The 20968-nt window shown below is 44.0% G+C and overlaps 1 protein-coding gene across 5 annotated transcripts in view; it reads left to right on the top strand.

Moving 5' to 3' along the window:
• Positions 1–20968, top strand: part of LOC126215242 (uncharacterized) — an 80399-nt gene that overhangs the window by 46237 nt on the left and 13194 nt on the right. For all 5 annotated transcript variants that reach the window (XM_049941908.1, XM_049941907.1, XM_049941906.1 and 2 more), the window contains 2 exons: positions 3383–3558; positions 11656–11864. In XM_049941908.1, coding sequence (XP_049797865.1) covers positions 3383–3558; positions 11656–11864 — 385 coding nt within the window. The remainder of the gene's footprint in view (positions 1–3382; positions 3559–11655; positions 11865–20968) is intronic.

The following is a 20968-nucleotide window of genomic DNA, read 5'->3' as shown; positions in this document are numbered from 1 at the left end:
GAGCGACACATTGCAGAAACTTGGGAAATCATCTCGACAGTTCTCCAAAAAGAGTGTAGATGTCGCCTGGTAAATAAACACAGCTGACAAAAGAACTGTAAAAAATGAGCTCGGCAGTATTGAAATAGGTACAAAAATTGTATTAAGAAAATAATATTTGCACATATCTGCAACACAAGTAAATCCGTTTTTCTCTCCACCACCGTACACTTGCCTAAGGTGTCTGCCATCCTGAATTTGGAATCATTCAACTGTATGTCAGTCAGTGTTCTTCAAAATTTCCCACATTCATACCACCACCTCATGACCTTTGACTGCATGACGCTCTCTCTGTGATCACAGTTTCGGAGTGATGTCAGCATATCCTCACAGGTCATTCCTGTATCGTGGCGGCTACTGCGATAGTGGAATCGAGTCAGTCACGCTACTGTCTTCCAAGACATGTCACACTGCATTGTTCTGAGCAGCTGGGCGGAAGTGACAACTGTGTAGGAACTTGTCGAGACACAGACTGAGTCGATGCGTGTGACAACAGCCACATCTTCAATCATCTTTAAACATGAAGCGGCCGCACTCGTCGCGGAGGCCTCGCCCGTGAGCAACAATGTTGTACCAGGAGGCGGGCAGCTTGGACCCTGGCAAGCAGGTGTTCAGCGGTATCTACCGGTGTTTCGTACACCTACATCTTGGCATAACCTCAGAGAATTAAGTCGAGGGTTGTAAGATCCAGCGATCGCAATGGCCATCAGAGAGGACCCCCCCCCCCCCCCCCACCTTTCCAGTCCTACAATGAGGTGAGTATTCTTCAGGTGCTTGCAAACATTAACATCAAAGTGGAATGATCTTGGATAATGCCCTAAAATACCTTGACTGAGAATCTTTGCTGTTGGCCTCCGATATGGCTAGCGTGGGTGTTGTCCTCATTCTAGATCTGCCTGTTTGGTTTTTGAAAACAACATCACTTATGAATGAGGCCTCATCCACAAACAATACAAACTGTATGAAGTTGGACACTACAGCGCTGTGAACGATACTGGATTGACACAAGCAGACATATGGCTCAAAATCCGTTCGTCGCAGTGCTTGCACATTTCACCTTTGATTACTCATTGTGCGCTGTACACAGCAACACACCTCACCATGAACACGACACAAGCTATCTGATGCAATGGACAGCTGACAGCAGGGTCAGTGGTGTGCTGGCGGCACAGGTTAATGCGCCACTGCGATGCTTGAGTGCTACGAGCCTAGTTGTGTACAGTAGGTCCGTTTGGTGGTCAGGTGTGTACACTGTTTATCAGATGCTACTGTTCTGTGCACAACGGACACCCGAGATCTTTGCAAGGGTGTGAAGAACTGCAGGCATCATTGCAATACATGCATTCATTCAGACTGACAGTCGTTGCTTTGAAGAATTGCTATGAGCTACATTGTTGTTAGGTGGTGTATGCTGTGTATGTCCTTAACACAATAAATATGCACCCTCGAGTGTTGGTTCCCTATCTCAATATAATCTATTGTGGAGCCACTGTCACCTGTTTCAGTGTGACCCAAAAGGATTGGGGACCCCACGTACAGAGCACAACAGCAGTTCTGTCCCACTTCCCTCAGACTCCCCCGACGGCACCCATGTCTGTGGTGAGCACTCACCTTCCAGAACAATATACTGGGTGAAGCTAGGGTAGATAGAAAAAAGGAAAACAGAATGGGGTTCTGTACAGACTCCCCATCCTGGGCATCGAGATTCCCAATGATTTTTACCGGTTATCGAAACTCTGTAACTTTACTGGCAAGATACTGCTCCCAGCAATACTAAGATCGGTCCAGAAATTCTACGTTATTTCCTCAGCCCAGCCCAAACAAACAAGAACAAGCAAGCAGAGGACTTTAGTTTATGTATGTAGGGAGAGAAGATTTAAAAACATATTTCCGTTTACGTACTAAATCATGAATACAACATACATTTTATGTTTGGATGCAATAATGTTCGTATGTTATACTTTCAACAGGTCATGAACACAATGCATGTCCAAATCGAAAACGACATTTTTATGTGATATAATTAAAAGTTAACAAGTTTCAGATTTTTGCTTTTCTTGTACCGGAAAACTTAGTTGTTGCCAAATCGCATGATTACAAGTCGATGAGTGAGTTTTCGATTATCAAAACACGAGACATAAACGGCCGTATCTGTTGACTGGGGTGAGTTATAAGCTTACAAATTTTACGCCGCCAAGGGTCCGTATACCTTTGTATGTGACATAATTTCAACATGATACCCAGAACTGATCCAGAGAAAAAGATTCTTAACAGATGGACAGACAAATAGATAGACTGATAAAAAATAATACGAAAAGTATTTTCTAGAGTTATATAGTTACCAATTATGGATTTTAAGATTTTTTCCTTTATTTGCACTCTGAAATCTGGCTTCTTCCTAAATGTCATGATTCTAAATCAACAGGGAGCACCTTATAGATTTTTGTGAGTGATTTTTCAAGTATGAAATTATGTAATTTAAATCGCCATATCTTTATTACAGTGACTTAGAAGCCTACAATTTGTACAACGTCAAAGGAGCATAGACCTTAATACGTGACACAAATGTAAACTTCGCACTCGAAAATGGTCCAGAAAAAATGATCTTAACACTCGGACAGTCAATACATTCCTTCAAATCTCCAATATTCGAGACGTGTTCAGATACAGACGACATCGTGTTAGATGACGAGCTACAAACGCAAATTTTCGGCAAAAGCGATCAGCCAGGCAACAGACAAACACTACAACATTTTGAGTCAAACTGACATTTCGTGTGTGCGCAATTAACTCAGATAATGTTTCAGATATGGAGCGGCTGATGTCTATCGTTGCGTTTGTAGAAGGTCATAACATGTGTTCAGGTTTCTCACAGCGTTGGTAACGAGTAGGATTTTGACGGATTTGTCAACAGTCTGGCCATTCTATTTTCGAAAATCGTTCAAAAGTTTGAATAGAATCTGCTCAGAGTTCCAGACACGCCATGTGGCTTTACACGTAGGAACTCGACGCTGCTGGCAGCTCCAGAACATTTCAGTTGGATACATCGTCACGGGAGTATACATTCATACATTCAGACGTCTGTAATGTCAACTACCAAGAAATATCTGCACCTCTCTAATCGGATGTCACAGTTTGAGAAATGTATTTATTTAATAAAACCCCACTAGGCATCTGCTGTGCATTAATGTTTTTATGCCTGTACAAAACTGAATGTACTACACTCATGCGCTGGCAGTAATTTCAGTGTCAATATACAGTTACATGTAGCACTATTACATAAGACAGGCTGCTGCTTGTGGATGTTATGAAAGTAATTTGAACTATTTTCTGTGTGTCTCAGGGTAACCACGCAAGTGATCAGCAACTCCACCGTTGGATTAAGGACATGAAACGTGTGAAAGACATGCTGCGCACGAAATCAACCGGATGGTTACAGGACTTGCAATTCGCCAGCAAACAGGTGGAGCACTACGAGGTGGAAGAAGACAAGGACAGGCCAGGGCATGTGATAATCAGGTATAAACCAGTGTACACTCAAATGTCTGTCTTACTCACTATGGTTTATTGGAGCTTATCTCACTTTTATCCATGGAAGTATTCATTAAAGCTATAGAAAACACAGGGGTCATTTAATTCAAAATGGAGTAAAGAACTAGCACTAATAGGCAGTAGTGAAGGACATGGTTAAAGAAACTCGTGATTCACAAGGGTTTTTGACTCCGTTTAGCCTTCGATTTTTGATTCGTATTGTGTCTTAAAATGTGCCACGTATTACGTAACAGACCAGCGGAGAAAACTGACACAATAAACGACGTTACTGCATTTACTAGAGAAAGTATTGATCGTTACAGACACTTCCGAAGTTTTCATAATTTGAGGAAACAATGATGTGGAACCTGACACGAAAAGTGAGCGTGTCCTCGTGTTATGCGGGACAAAAAAAAAAAAAAAAAAAAAACACTTCGGGAGAAATTACGGTAATACCTTGTAGTAGCGACTCTAGTCCAGATACTGGCATCCAGTCGGTGAGGAAAAGAGGCCACAAGTCATGTTCATCTCAATAGATGGAGGAAAAATCCAAGCAGCGATGAGGGAAGATGGGAAGACGTCAGCAGAGGGCAGGAAGCGGATAGCCATCGTTCTTATATTTTGTCCGGTGGTTGGTATGTTTAAGTCAGTCCGTAGCATAGAGCGTAAATACTGTAGGTTGTGAGCGGGAGGAAAGCGGAATAGTCTCTCGAGTGGTTGACATATGGGGCCGTGGAATGGAGTAGTGTAATATGTTGGCGCTACGGAGGGTGAGCAGGTGGCTTCCTATGTGGGAAAGGGCAAGCTCCTAGCAGGCACCCCAGGTCTTGTGGCGGTGTTGTTGGGTTATTTCAGGTGGCTTATCGTGGGATAGCTATGGAGGTGGAGAACATGGATTACGATGTGATTACTATCAATAGGATGAAAGACTTCTGCAGTTATATCTGAAGAGGTCGATAGGGGAGTCACTTTGGGATGTGTGTGTCTGGGAAATGGGCTAGGTGTTTTGAAATGAAGGTGATCAACCGACATCCACAGTTAAGTTCATCATGGGAACTGATGTGGATATAAAGCTGTGGTCAGTGTGAGGAACGAAATTATGTGCTATAGGATGGCTCGGACAGAGACAGGCAGTAGCACAGGTCACGGTCAGGGTGGTAAAATACACACTCAGGATAAAGTATTATGCAGGATGATGGAACATGATTTGTAGCCAACTGGAGCTGTTTTTGAGGAACGGTATTGTTACTCCACAATGTTTATTGTGTGGGGATTTTGGGTTTGCTACTCCACATCTGTCATCAGAACTGTGAGTGGGTTACTGGTTCACTGTGTATAGACACATGCAGATAGTGTGACGGGATAAAACTATCGATATTGTGTCAGGCAGTGGGAATGAAGGGAACAGTGATTTCAAGACAGGGGTGCGATACACAAAGGAAGCAGCTAATCGGATAGCAGAGTACTTGTGGAGAGTACATGGGGGGTTTCAGGGTAGCCAGTAGTTTGAGGTACTCTCATGAACACTCGCCAGTTGGTACACATTTAGGGAAATCAGATATCTTTCAGAGTAAAGTCAGTTCGGCTCTGAAACTTTTATCAGTCAACTGTGGAAGTATTTATAACATAGTTCCCAAATTTACTCTCCTCCATGAACGTTCTCAGCCTCAAATTATTCTTGAATTGAGAGCTGGGTAAGACCCAAAGTAAAAGAACTGAGATATTTAGCGAGTCTTGGAATGTTTATCGGAAAGACATATTCGATGCCGTAGGAGGCGAAGTGTTTATTGCAATTGACAAAAAACATTTTACTGAGGTTGAATTTGAGTGCTATAGTGAAGTTACGTCGTCGCACATAACAGGACAAGGTGAAACCATATCACTTGTTGGATGTTTTTACCACCCACCCGACTCCGCTGGGACAGATGTGTAGCCATTCAAAGAAGGTAAATAGTCAGCATTGCATAAATATCCAGATCACGCGACACTAGCTGGCGGTGACCTTAACCTACCGAGTATAGACTGGGACATCTATGGATTCACTGCAGCTCGTGCAGACAGACAGTCTTGTGAAGGACTTTTGAACACGTTTTCCGAAAACTGTGTTGAGCAGCTAGTTCGTCAGCCAGCACAAACAGGCAGGACCTTATCGATGGCGTCACCATAGAGATGGGGATTAGTGATCATGATGTTATCATAGCGACTATGGTTACGAAAGTTAGTAAATCAGTCGAGAACGCTAGGAGAGTTGATATGCAGTTGTCAGCGTCTCACTTAGACAATAAAATACAATCATTTAATTCCAAAATTATGGCCATAGAAAAATTATGGCTAAAGTTTAAAGAGACTGTAAATCGTGATCCGGAAAAGTATGCGCCTACTAAGTGGATAAAGGGCGGAAAAGACTCATCGTGCTTTAATAACAAAATTCGGAAAATGCTGAGGAACGAAAGGCTGTTACATTCTCGGTTCAAAAGAGAACGCGCAAATGAGGACAGAAAGATTTGTAGAGATTCGTGCGTCTGTGAAAAGATCTGAGCGCGAAGCACAGCTACCATCGGAGAACCGGAAAAAGTTTTGGTCCTCTGCAAAATCGTTAAGCGGATCTAACGCTTCTATTCAGTCACACGTTGACCAGTCTGCTTTTGGCGGTAGAATATTCCAAAAGGAAGGCCGAAGTTAAAAATTCCTCGTTTAAGAAATCGTTCACGCAGGAGAATGGCACAAACTTGCCGTCGTTTGACCATCGCACAGAGTCCCGTATGGAAATCATAGTAATGAGTACCGCTGGCGTAGAGAAACGGCTGAAACAGCTGAAAATAAATAAGTGGCAATGCCTAGATGGAATGCCAGTTTGGTTTTATAAACAGTAGTGTGCGGCACTGGCCCCTTACTTAGCTTGCATTTACCGCGAATACCGCGAATCTTGCGATCAGCGCTAAGAACCAAGCGAATGGAAGAAAGTGCAAGTGACTCTGGTGTATAAGAAAGGTAAAAGAACGGACCCACAAAATTACAGACCAATATCCCTAACACCTGTTTCCTGCAGAATCCTTAAACATATTCTCAGTTCGAAACCACTTACCACTTACCGTGCTTACCACGGTCACTTCGTTTAAATATCTGGCCGTAATCTTGCGAAGCGAGATGAAATGGAATAAACATGTGAGGATTCTGGTAGGGAGGGCCAACGGTCGGCTTCGGTTTATTGGGAGAGTTTTGTGAAAATGTGGTTCCTGTGTGAGGGAGACCCCGTTTAGGACACTAGAGCGACTTCTTGTACAGCATTGCTCGAGTGTTTGGGATCTGCACCAGGTCGGATAGAAAGAAGGCATCGAAACAATTCAGGCGGAGCAGGTAGATTTCTTACCGGAGTTTCGATCAGCATGCAAGTGTTACGTATATGCTTCGGGAGCTCAGCAGGGAATTGTTGGAGGGAAGAAGACACTCATTTCGAAGAAAACAACTGAGAAAGTTTAGAGAATCGGCACTTGAAGCTGGCTGCAGAACGATCCTAATGACGCCAGCATACATTTCTGGTAGGGACCACGAAGGCAAGATACGAGGAGTTACGGCTCCTAAGGAGGCATATAGACAGGCGTCTGCCCCTCGCTCTGTCAGCCGGCGGAACAGGAAAGGAAACGACTAGTTGTGGAACAGGGTACCCTCCGCCACGCACCGCACGGTGGCTTGCGGATTATGTATGTAGATGTAGATACAAAAGACGATAGTTGAGAGGAATTATTGGTTTCATGTCCGTAAATTTAGTGAAATCATTTTTGGCTTGGTTTCATTTGGAATCGTGAGGTTTTATCTATTCTATTTCATTTGTTTGGTCTTATGACTGCATGCATGAGGGTTGTGGTGTAATAGGTGGCCCCAGTTGTGTGTAGATAAGGACATTGACAGGAGTTTATGACGGCGGTGACGAAGCTACAGTGGTGGTGGATGTGGTTGGAACTTCCTGCACCGGCAGTGGTGGGGGCGATGGGGCGGGCCGCGGTTTGGGGCTGGCGACGGTGTTGGCGACAGAGGCAGCGACGCTGCTGGAGAGGGAGTCGACGGTGGCGCAGGTGGCGGCGACGGTGGTGGAGCATTTGACGGAGGCAGTGGCGAAGGAGCTGCCAGACTACGGCTCTCTGTGAGTGGTGAAGCAATGAAGACGACGGCGAAGGGTGGGAGATGATCGGCGAAGAACCACTGGGAGAGTCCAGGTGAGAGCTGAGGTGCTGGCCAAGTATAGTAAAACGGAGGATATACTTCGTACTGGAAATTTTGAGAGGACATTTTGAGGTTAACATGAGTAAAACGAGTCAGAGAATATACTCCATCCGAGAACGTGCTCAACGTGAGTAAAAAGGTGAGGGATGTTGCTTAAGACAAAGAATGTTCTCCGATTACGTATGAATAAAACTAGAGGAGCTTCTCACAATCGGAAAACATTGAAACGAGCTCTTTAGCATTCTTTGAGCTGAGTAAGTTCTGTTCAGGTTAAGTTTTACATACTTTTTGACAGTAATGACAGAATTCATGCTGCTTCGAAGGCAATGAAAGATATATGTAGCCCAACAAAATGCTGAACAGAGATACTGTAGAAGTTTATATGGGTTTCACAATAAGAGCATTACTTGCCTGGTGAACTTCCCTCCAGAAAATCACCAAAGAAGAGGGGACAACCTTTCAAAAGAAGTTAAAATTAAAACATTCTTGCTGCTTTTTACTAGACCTAAGTTTTCAGACTAACGTACGAGAAAACTTCGGTGTAGGCCTACACCAAACAACGGTGTCACTGACAATTCCCGATGTTCACCATAGTAACCAAAATTATCTCGTGTTAGAGAACTCTGACACAGTTCCGGCTTGGAGTAGATAAAAAGTCATGTAATTTTAAGATTTCGTTCGCATAACGTTCGCCTAACTTCTATAACTGAAACGTTTTCCGCATGTTGTAAATTCGGTAACATCTCAAGAAAATGCATTTTCGTAACCTGTATACGTAGTTGTCTTAATAATTTGTTGCCGCACATAAAATAAACAAAATGAAACGTAGTGCAACTCTGCCTGAACACACTGATGCCGGTTCCAGACATGTCGCCCGTTTGAGCGAGCTGAATGACACGTGACACTGCGCGTGCTTTCTGTGCCGGACACGGCAGACCACACACACCGAGAACTCAGCAGGGAGCAGAGGTAGTGAGAAAAAGGAACCCTCTCGTCACAGATTATGGCTTCGAATGTTTTGCTCGTAAGAGCTTTCTCAGTGGATGTCCTTTTGCTCCGAGAATCTTCTCCAGAGAACGTCGTCTTTTTTATTCATACGACCCAGCGTGTTTATCTTCTGTTGGATGTCAGTACAAAGTCGAAAACCGGAGATGTAAGAGGGGAGGGGGTCACAGAGCTCCAGCGGCAGTGGTGGAACTTCTGTACCGCCCTCCTAGTCCACGCAGCGCACCATTTCGTGTCTTTCTGTAGTTCACGTATCGCCCTTTACAGTCGGTCATTTCTAAATTCCGCCAATCCACTTCATTACTGGACTCGCATGATACCTTCAGTAATGGCTCCAGCACTACAGGCCAAAGCCGCCTATAGCACACTGACCGTGCCTCTGCACGCAGATTGTCGACGATTGCCTTCCGTGGCAGCGGTCTGCCCCGCTTGTCGACACTCCAGCTCCATGTGGCGAGTATTTATTGCGTCCTCTGTTGATTTGCCACTTTGTGTTGCAACGCACTTGCTCCTAAACTGAATATGGTATCATTATAGCTGTGAAGTACATTCCCAACTGTCCAGAAGTTTCGAGATTTTCTTTAGAGCTTGTTTCAGTGGATATTGTTTGTTCACTTCCTTGCTGCATTTAAATCCGTTCTTTCGTTGCCTTATGGAATGAACGGCTCCATTATGTTAAAAACAGCCCTTTCCCGAAATTCTTCCCCAACCAAATCTCAGTATAATTATTCAGATCATTGTCAGTATGCATCTACTTCCTGGATCTGTGGCATGCAAACGATAAACTTTATCACGGCACGTATTCTGAGTCCCAGCTTGTCAGTGCAGTAGGTGTGGTACTGTACCTCCAAGCAGAACAGCGTGCTGGTGTACGTAGCGTGGAAATGATTTGCGAGCCTTAGCACCATGGCACCACATGTCTTATGGGAGGGACAGCTTTCCGGTCAAACTGGAGACCCAGACATCACACGCAACTGATTATGATGCAGCTTCATGCTTTAATTGACAACGTCGTTGTCAAGTAACAGTGATAACCAAGGACCATACTACAAGGAGTACAGGGAGTACTGAATGTTCTGCATTGTATCTGGCAGTATGGAAACTTTCCATCGTTGACGAGCTATAGGGAATGCGGTCGTAGATTAATCAGGAAAAAAATTGTCTCATACCCGATTCTGAGGGCTCCATTCTCATCACAACATGTACCTGACACAGATGCATCGAATCGATGTACGGAACACTGACCTTAGGACAAAGTTTTACAGCCAACAATTTCTGTGTGATAATTTCCACTGCCAAACGAGAAACCCGCACCAACCACTCACGAAACGAGACCGAGCGAATGCTTCAGAGCCAATTAAACATTTGTATGCAATAGTGAAGCGTCATTTTGTCAAGTTTTTCGTCAGCAGACGTGTACTTCTGGACGTCAAGCATACTAGTGTGAGATGGTGGGATGCACACTGCCGGATGTAAGTGGAAACATTATAAAAATGCCACAACTGGTAAGGGTATAATGAGTAAAGCAAAACACGTATTGTGAAATAAAAACACATGTTTGGTATTTGCAAAGACGGATTTCAAATAGCTTAAGTCATCGTATCGCGCTGTCAATAGCCGTCGGATTAGCTGAAAGGGACTGAATAAGTGGACCTGCCTGACGGTACATTCACGTTTGTCCATAGAGCTCGTCTTCCTGTGGGAGTTCTTCTTTCAGCTGTCATACAGTCTTTACGGAGAATTATCGCAGATGTCACATCACCTAAAGCAGATAGGAAACTCCCTGGCAGGTCAGAGCCGTGTGTCGGATCCCCGACGTTTCAAGTGGCTGCACTCTCCACTGCAGAGCGAGGATTCGTCCAGGAAGCAACTCCCGAGTGCCCATCCTTCCGGGAGCGCTGGTCCCGCCAGCCGTGCAGGGGAGCTTCTGTGACGGCTGGAGGGCAGCGGCTGAGCTACTGGCGGAAGTAAGGCTGCGACGGCGGCTCTCGGTTCCTGCCTGCCCAGCTCTATGTCTTTTTTTTAAGGACGTCATATTCGCCATTGATTATAAAAATTGTTTTACAATTGCAGTTTCGGCGTTTTGAGCCATTTTCAAGTGGTAATGTGGAAGATTTTGCTTCAGCTCATGATAGACATGTCTACATGTCAGCGTCTAAAATCATCTATAATTAATTTGAACAAGTCATTCATATCCTTAACATAAATATCACATGTTCACTCTCTTGCAATGCATACGAAATTCTCCTTCAAAGAAAAGAGGTATTCTGCGACAGGCGCTGCAGTTCTGCTGTTTGATGTGTCTGAAACCACTTAAAACGATATAGCAGCACAGAACGGAGTGGATGACCTGCAAGAAATAGTTATAATCGGTGTCTCACTCAAGTGCTCCGAAATCTAAAGATGAAATCTCGATGCGCTAAAATGCTAAAAAGACCAATGGATTTGCGATTGTTTGCTGTGTTACTACGCATCCTTTAAAGAATGAAAAAGTTCCAGGTTTGTGTCCCAGTCTGGCACACAGTACTCGTCTGCCAGGAAGTTTCTCATCCACTGCTGAGTGGAAATCCGCTCTGGATACTTTTAGCCGCGCGGGATTAGCCGAGCGGTCTCAGGCGCTGCAGTCATGGGGTGCGCGGATGGTCCCGGCGGAGGTTCGAGCCCTCCCTCGAGTATGGGTGTGTGTGTGTGTGTGTCCTTAGCATAATGTAGGTGAAGTAGTGTGTAAGCTTAGGGACTGATGACCTTAGCAGTTAAGTCCCGTAAGATTTCACACACATTTTTGGATACTTGTACACTCTTGCATAAACTATACGTTATAGGTTTTTAACTTTTAACCTGGCACCTTGTGTGCTACAGGCGGCCGCTGTTGAGTGTACGCCTGCTGAGCTATCATCCGTGGAGCCTCTCCTTTGACGACGACTTCAGTGCGCTGTGCAAGGAGCAGCAGCCAGAGGCGTCGCAGATGTTCAGCCTCGCTGACGATCTGTACGCCTTCCATCGTACCTACTGGTTCCGGGCAGCTGAGTTCATCTTTTCATTCCACGATTACGATTTCAAGATTGTAGGTAAGTTTAATACTGGGACCCGGCCACTTCACGGTTATGCGCTGACAACTGTTCAGCTGTTCGAGGAATGAGATTCAAATATCTTTCTGAATTTGTAGTTTTAGATCTTGCGTGATTTTGTACGCCACGCAAGATAATCTCTGGTGCTCTTTCCCAAGGCAGTTTTTTGATTCCTCGGCAACTCTCCGTCTGGATCTATGACAAGCTAACTACTTCATTTCGATGTATTATTGACTTCTTCATTATGCAGGGACTAAAAAAAGACTACGTACACAAAATTTTGGATTGGTTACAGAAGATTAAAAAGAACAAATTTTATGTGACACAAATGTCACAGGTGTACCCTCCACCTGCTCGTGGCCCATGAAGGTTTCGACGCCAGCGATGCACAGAGGCTGTGTGATGTTTTAGAGACGTTACTGAATTGCCAGCTGGGCGCTAACACACTCGAAGCAAGTGGGTGTCTCACAAATAATGTTTGCAGCCTCAGCCTAACAGGCGACCACCTCACCTGGGGTGTCCGCCAGTGTCTGGTACACTGAACAACTCGTCTCCCTCCCGTAGGAGGCACGCAGCACCTCTAAAACAGTGCCCATCCCAAAGCACTTTGAACACCGTCTCTGAACGCCAGTGCAGATAAGACCTTCATACGTGTGCGACACGTGCCTCATATAAAAAAGTGTTCCTTTTTATCTTCTATAAACACTCTAAAATTCTGCACATGTAGTTTTCTTTTCAGACCTAGTCTAAGACTTTTTAAAAATGGCGAATGGTCTCTGCAACATAGCGGCTACAGACAAGCTAATTTTCTGTCAATACTGTAACTCGTGTAGTGATCTAAATTTCTCATGTGTGATCCTAGCACGATACTGTTCGTATTTACTAATTTTCTTTGACGAACAATATTTCTATTTGTAACTGAACAGTTAATTGTATGAGGTACATTGTTAATATTATCCTTAGATGTGTTAATACTATGAACTGTAGTAGGACTGAGGAAACACAGCTATCGCACCTGTCTGCTAAACAACTCTATTTGTTCGAATCACTATATTTTTTTAATTTATTATTTTATTCTCGTTGCTGGACTTTATCTCTTACTCGATCATCTATCTATGGTGCACCAGACATGAAACGAGTTGTAATCGTTCGTTTCTCTCTTTGTACCTGCCTGATAGCTTCTTGTTCGGCAGGGAGTAACTCCATTTAAATGAGAGGAAAGGAGGACAGTGGGCTTGTGCTCTCTCGGCGGAAAAATTATTTATGCCTGCCGTTGTGACTCTTCACCGCTTCAGGCAATCGAACTTGTAGGGTTTTCATTGGTAGTAAGCCGACAAATTAAGAAACTAGGGTGGTCGAAAAGGGTTACAACAGATAAGGAAGTAAGTTATCATAAGAATATCCGTATATTAGAACCAGGAACTGTAATACTGAGAAAAAAGGCCATTCCAAAATTTCGGCTGTCGCCGATAATTAACTGCAGATAACCATAAGAATAATACTGGCACATAAAAGGAAATACGCATTGTTACCAAGTTACCAAACAAGCAGATTCTTACCCCATCTGTTGCTAGACTGAGCTGCACTCTGCAGCATGTCTATAATCATGACTGAAACTGTTATGGACACCGAGAACAAACGTGTGAGCTGAAGTTGATGTTTCAATTCCTCGCGAGTGGCGACAAGATATTAAAGAATGAGCAGCGACAAGACCTTACAGAGTTGTGGACCACTAGCCGTTTGTCTGGAAGCTAAATTTAAGCCCGACATTGAAGATATCTTCAGGGGCCGGCCGTTGTGGCCGTACGGTTCTAGGCGCTTCAGTCTGGAACCGCGTGACCGCTACGGTCGCAGGTTCGAATCCTGCCTCGGGCATGGATGTGTGTGATGTCCTTAGGTTAGTTAGGTTTAAGTAGTTCTAACTTCTAGGGGACTGATGACCTCAGATATTAAGCCCCATCGTGCTCAGAACCATTTTATCTTCAGGGGAAAGTGGTCGTGATAATCCAGAGAGATCGGAGAGGTCGTGGCAGTTCGGTCGAGATAGGGGGGGGGGGAGGGGGAGGGAAAGAAGAAACTGGTGCGAATCTCTTCTGAGCACGTAGCGATGTTCGAAATGGTTTGCACAATCCAGCAGGCTGCTACAACGCCCCTGTCTGAAAGAGTTGCCATCGCCACTATTAAATCCGTGGTGCTTCTCTGCCGGCTTCTTTACGCATCACTGTCCAGCAGAACTAGATGCTTGCCCACAGTAGACCAACGTATCAAGAATTAGCCCTGATCTGTTGTCGCTACCATTGTGTAAAATCACCTAAATCGCAAATCCAAGCCCACAGATCTCACAAATACTTCCAGTGTGACGACTATCTGACCCAGTATCGCAGAACCACCTGACCTATCCCAGTTACAAACAAGACCACCCATCAGTAGGACGAAAAACCCGTCCAAGTTGCAAATTTTTATTTTTTATTCGTTCGATGACTTGTTTCGGACCGAGACCCATTTTCAAATCACCATAACATAGCCGAAAATGGCATTTACGAAGATGTCAATAACGTGCAATGAATATTTACAGCGCATACAGATAACTCATCGAATGAACAAAAACTTGGAACGTTTTTTCGTTCACTGATTACCAGGAGTTGCTGACCCAAACTACTGCATCATACTCGGAGTTCGTAAAACCACCCATGTTAACTGTGCCCAAATGTGCAATCCTTACACAACTGCATCATCTACACAGCCTCAACTCGAATGATCTCATAAGTATAAAGTAAACGCATTATTCACGACACTAAACTTACATTCCCCATCCCAACAACTACATGCATTGCATCCTCACCATCAAAGATATTGAGTTCAGATCCACAGTTTTTTACACCGTCAGTCCAGCTCACTGTCATCATCTCAACAGTTTCTTGTATCGCATCCCTAACATGAAAGACATCCAGTTTAGAACCACTGTTTTCCACAACATTGAATCTCTTTCAACGTCCACATATCGTCCAACAGATGACGATAACAGCCACAGCCACCTTCCATTTTAACATCCAAGTCACTTATTCCAAAAAGCAATCCAACTTTATCTTCAGCCACACCAAAACATCAGCTTAAAACCTATACCTAACCTTATTTCGCCACATAAGACATCAAGACAAAGCAGCAGCATAGCATTCAATCCATATGTCTGTTCCATCAGCTCCAACGAGATCTTCATCACTGACATCTTATCTCAATGCTACAACTATACTTTAATGAAAATTGTTACAGTCACGTAACACAGTCCCAGTCATTCTACACTCTACAAAGCACAGATAATTGCTACAACATACAATCAGATGGTACTGCCAATGGGTGCTTGTGAGACATCCTGATACCAGCACCTCATTCTGCGGATCAGAAACCCTGGGATTGGTGTTACACATGAACAAAAACACTGCCACATTTTCCATAAACTGAACAATCTAGTGAAAAAGGATTCATTCTCCTCTCATCCATAACAACCACACGTTACCAAACAACCTCAACAAGCCAGACTCAGTGCTTCATATCTTAAAGATATACTCACTGTATCTAATGACTGCTCGACAATTCGGGACATACAATGTCACATAAATATGACCACCATATCTTTTGGTTTCAGTTTAAAATACCTTTCTATAACGCCACAAAACGAATTAAATATAGCATTTACAACACAAGACTATAAAGCCACACATTTTGTGAGCGTGTGGGTTGGTGCTATTCTGTCATTCTGCGAAACAGATTAATCTGAGATGTACCCTTCACCCCCTGCACGCCACACTACTACAGAAGTCAGACGGACACTCCTAACGTTCTAAAGAGAAATGCCTGAAAAACTTTCAGCAATAAATATCTTCTGGAGTCGTCCACTGTAAGGAAATGACACAAAAATTCACAAAATTTCATACGTAACTAGTGGGATACTTGGGTACTGGAGTAGTGCTAGTTAGTGTAAGAAAAACATGAAACTAACGAAAACTATTATTTATTTTGCAAAAATTCTGAGAAATCACAATAGCACTTTTAGTTATGAATTGAACACGTTATTTTCGGGTTCTTTTCAGAATGTGAAGTTACATCTTAAGGATAGGATTCGCTAATGAAAGTTTTGTACAAAGTTTATGATTGTTATTGACTTGGCAGAATGGCTGAGAGCCGCACCTACTCAACTTGAATAATTATCGGTTAGAATGTTGCTAGGTACAGTCGAGGCTGTCACGTGTGATGTGCAGTGAAGGGTACTGTTGTGGAGGAAATGTGGGGGTCGCAAGAGCTGTAGCTGTGATGACTGCTGTCTGCGCCGCTCGCTGCCGACAAATAAGATAACTCTCCTTCTATCTGGATTGACCTTCGCCAATCAAACTCTCTCTATGCCTTGATGAAGTCAAGGACTCCTATTCGCCCCTAGTCTATTGGCGTGGTACACCGGTCAGATAACCAGTCCACTGCAATGCCACTCAAAAATTCGCTCGTAGGCGTTTAACTATTACTCAGTCCATTCATACCGCACAATAAGTGTGGCAGCCAACACAGTGAAAAACGCTTAATCGCAAGGACTCAATATACAGTTGCACTTTGATTTGCTCTCGACAGAGGTGCTCTCCCAGTGAAGTACTGAGGAGAGACTTGTTCCTAGCACCTTGAGTACATGTACGAGCGCGCACGCTCTCGTTACGTGTTCTCGCTCCAAGAGCGACAACGGAACGGCCCCTCTGCACGCCAGACGTGAAGTGGTATATCTTTCGATCTCTTCCATTAAACCTTCAGCTCAAGGCGTCAGAAATATCGTCTGCCAATCAGCATTGCTCTTCTAAAACGGAAATCTGTAGTATCGGTGTTTGGCGTTTGCTGTCTCGCTGTGAAAATCTCTGAAACTGCGTCCTATGTGTAAAGAATGCGTAGGCTAACCGCTCCCACATAATGTAGCGGAATTTGCTTTTAAGCCAAACACGGGGTCGTCCTTTCACTCGGGCAAACGCTGTCTGCTCTACAGGCGGTCACCGGCCGACGTAGATAGCTTGGGACCGGCCTCCTGGGATGCAGTTGCCTCTCTCGAGCTAAAAGCTCCTGTGACCGTCGTGTCTAGAATGTATGTGTGTACGCCTGCCTCGAGTATTTCAACCATGGTGCGCACTTGCGATTTATTAGTTATTTGCATATCGTTTACATGAATTCATACAATACTGACTTTATCTTATCGAGTTTGGGCTCGAATGAAGTGTCTTGACGTGCAGAATATGATTGTGAGGGCGGTATATATAAGCAATGAAGGAGACCACGACGTCTTACAATTTCAGGAAATTGTTATGAGAGGCTGCTCATGACTCCATTACTTTCGACCTTCTTAAAAAAAAAAAAAAGAAAGCTCTTATTTCCTACTACCTATAGTCAGTTTGTGTGATATCATACTGTATGCAAGTTTATTTCCCACAGCTCACCTATGATTTAAGGGTAGTGTCTTTGTATACTAATCAAAACGTCATGGAACCCAGGTTCGAACCTCGCTACTGCTTAAATTTAGAATAAAAGATCATCAGTAATGATGGATGGGCGGATAGAGCTTCAAGGCACTTTTTTCGCCTGCTCCTAAAACCCTGAAGAGTCAGCAGTGCTCAAAGGCATGACAATGCAGAAGGTAATGGGAACCACTGGTGTCTGTCCACAGGACATGTGGCCTGATATTGAAAAGTGGTACGATGACTCCTCCATTAGCGAAATATTCCGCACTAGTCGCACATTCGGATCTCTGGGAGGAAACTGGCAAGTGCCAGGTGTCCCAATGAATAATGTTTCCTGTATCGCTCCTTGTCTGGCACACCATGCTTCTTTTGTTACTGTAAATCTTACTCAAGAGCATATCTCCATCTGCCTCGATAACTTCTTGGTGTAGCCTCTGCTACATCAAAAACACTTTTGTTAAAAACCCAAGGAATTATTATAATAAATACCACCAATCATTTCACTCTCCCTAACTTCCACCATGGTACACATAAACATGACTGTGTTGTGGTACTCTCTTCAAAGGTAAGCTGGTTCGAATCCAGGTGATGGAAGAAATTTGCATTGCTGGTATTTCCCCAGTAATGGAAGGGGGAATTGAAGCATAAAGTTTCTCATCACCAGACCTCGTTTCAGTGTTATACTTTACATTACCTCTCCTCAGTGTATCATGATACACTGATGACGCCTGTGACACTGTTGAAAGTGACATGTGGTGTCGACGATAATCGCCTGCAGAACATCGTCAATCGATCGCAGAGATGCTGTAGACCTAAGTAGCACCGCCACCGGCTAAGAGAAAGAAGTAGTAAGCCACTCCTCCTGTTGCTTCGAGGCGCGACACACGACAAGTATTTCCAGCTCTGCCAGTGCCTGGTACGAGCTCTGCCAGAGTCCATCCTGAGTTCTGTTCTGTCTACGAGGGTATCAACAGTTCCATGACGACTGCAGAGAAGCGACGAATTTCTGCCTTCAGAGTGCAGTGTCGCCGTAACGTCACTCAGTCAAGCCTAGGCCAAGCATGCACGTACAGAGAGTCGAGGGCCAACAACAGACACATATTTGGCACAACTGTAGCAAATGTTCAGTGCTTATGATGTGCAGACTTGGACTGTAATGCCGCTCAGTGTTTTCAGCAGCTCCTGTGTATCTGAACCCCAATTAATACCACACGTGCTCCCGCAGTCACAGTCGCGAGGAGCTAAAAATAAGTTTATCGCTTTCCAAACATTGACTGTTTCATTTATGTACTTGTAAATTTATTAAAAGCATGACACAACAACATGTGTGTCGGATGTGGACGTTAAGTTCCTAACGCACCCATTACAGTCATGTACATTCAATAGATAACTTCGAGTCACAGTTCTCTCACAATGCAAGGACAGTGCCCAATTACGTGCAGTAAGATAAGCGCTCGCAGTAAGGCCGCGGATCTGTTGCTCCATTTCTCTCTGCTGACATGGGCAGAGGACTCTCACTTTCTTATATCTTGGAATAATCACGGAACCCCAGCCTACAACAAACTCAAATTAAGAAAACAGCAAACTCGTCAATGTGGGGATTCCATCATCCAGCCATCCTGTGTACTTGGGTAGAACCCACTGAACGAGGCGATGCTGTGGTAAGCTGGTGGCTGCAAACTTGATTTTCTACCAAATTCAGTTTCTCTGTGATGTCTCTACACAGCGTAAGGTGAATGACACGACGGTTCCTATGGATGGACGCAGCTGTCCTGCTTCCCCGTTCTTCCCAATTCTGGGTTATGCTCTAATAGCTGTTTCACCAACAGGACGTTAACCCCTGATCTTGTTTCTTCCTTCGTCTTTACAAAAACCTTAATTTCCCCAGTGTTACTTCCGTCAATATAGCTTGGATCTCAGCTCTCTCAAAAATTTACTATTTCTTACAGTCTTAGAACACCTTGCACTCAGTATCATCTTTCCCGTCTCAGACGCAACCTCTACCAGCTGATTACATTGCCCTCTCTTCTGAGGTTCCTCAAACTTTGTCACAAATTGCAAACGTTCCATAAACGTGGGAAACAAAAGCAATTTTTCTCGCCTATCCTCTGGATTCCTAGGCTTCTGGTGCGCCTAAACCAACATGTCATACCCATCCTTCACTTGCCCGCCCCTTCTGTATCCTATTCGAGCGGAACTTCAGCTGGCTGGTTCTTCCTGTTCCAGAATAGTATGTAGACACTTACTACTCCAACCAGCTATAATCCTATAGTCTACGCCTCTTCAATATGTAGATGATCCCGCTTCCAGCCTCCTGACCACTGTCATCCCTCCCTCACACCTCCCTCTACCCTCATCAACTTGTCAATCATACTTCCCAGCCCACTCCAACACCTTGAATACCTACACCCTTTCTTTCCGGCACCTGCATCATACTGTATTACCCTCGTAGTAGTTATTGGGAACTGACTGCCAGTGACTTGCCAGAAGCACGAGCCTTATCTTCACCATAGCACCATCATCAACTTCAATGTACATGTGTTTATGTAGAGACGCTATGGCTTTTATTTTTTTGAAACCTATCATTTTATTCATTCTCCCCAAAAAGCAGCAAAGTGTCCGAACCTTGCGCACCACACGATAATGTGGTGGGAATGGAATGAATAACAAAGAAAATGGAGTGTTTACGACAAAGTCGTGCATTCGGCCTTTCACAGAATGTGCCTGTGTATAAGAATCTTTCAGAACTTATTCGTCTTACTGGGTTTACATTTGCGCTCAACACGCCAATGGGGTATACATTGGATTACGTGTAGCATATATCACTCCTTTGATTTGTACTCTGAACAGGAATAGTGCTCGAGGACAACGACCATCAGGACTTCTCAGAATGCAGTAGGTAAAGCCGTCATCAAGCTGAAGCCTGGTTTGGCCACCACAGTGCTTCGCGAGCCATTGTCCTACTGCAGGTTGTCGTCACTCGCCGTCTTCCTACTTTTGAACTAACTTACCCAGTTAATAATTGTGGGACACAGTTAATTATTGGGTCTCCGAACAATTCTACAGTTCCATCATTTTCGTTTTCCATAAATCAATGTCAGAGGTGAAAGAAGAGATAAGTGACAGAAGGAATCTCGGGAGCAATGCCTGAATCCCAAATCTCTGGAGTTGTAATCCCACATTCATCCACTCAGCAGCTGAGGCATATATGTCCCAATTGCATTTATTGCTGCATTATTATCATTACACAAGGTACAAGTGAGACGAAGTAATTACATTTTTCTGCGTGTTTTTGAATGTATGCAAACAGAGTATTAACAGTAAATCATTCATTGTGGTAAAGGTACTTCCAATATCGTCAGTCACTGTATTTTGCTGTGCTTTTTCTCGACAATCTCGTGCTAACGAAACAAACAGGTGACAAATATGCTCCATCACTTTTTTTTTACGCTGCGTGATGGGGTCACTAACTTCACGGAGGAAAGTGAAATATCACAAAAACCAGAATTCAGCCTGCATCCTATTTCTTTGTACAGGACGCCTATGGAGTTATGTCAAAAGGGTATATTCTATATGGACGTAGTTGGATATAAAAAAAATACGTATCCAACGGATCAGTGT

This window comes from Schistocerca nitens, chromosome 12 (assembly GCF_023898315.1).
Source record: "Schistocerca nitens isolate TAMUIC-IGC-003100 chromosome 12, iqSchNite1.1, whole genome shotgun sequence".
Classification (NCBI taxonomy): domain Eukaryota; kingdom Metazoa; phylum Arthropoda; class Insecta; order Orthoptera; family Acrididae; genus Schistocerca; species Schistocerca nitens.
This window is presented reverse-complemented; position numbering and strand designations above follow the sequence as displayed.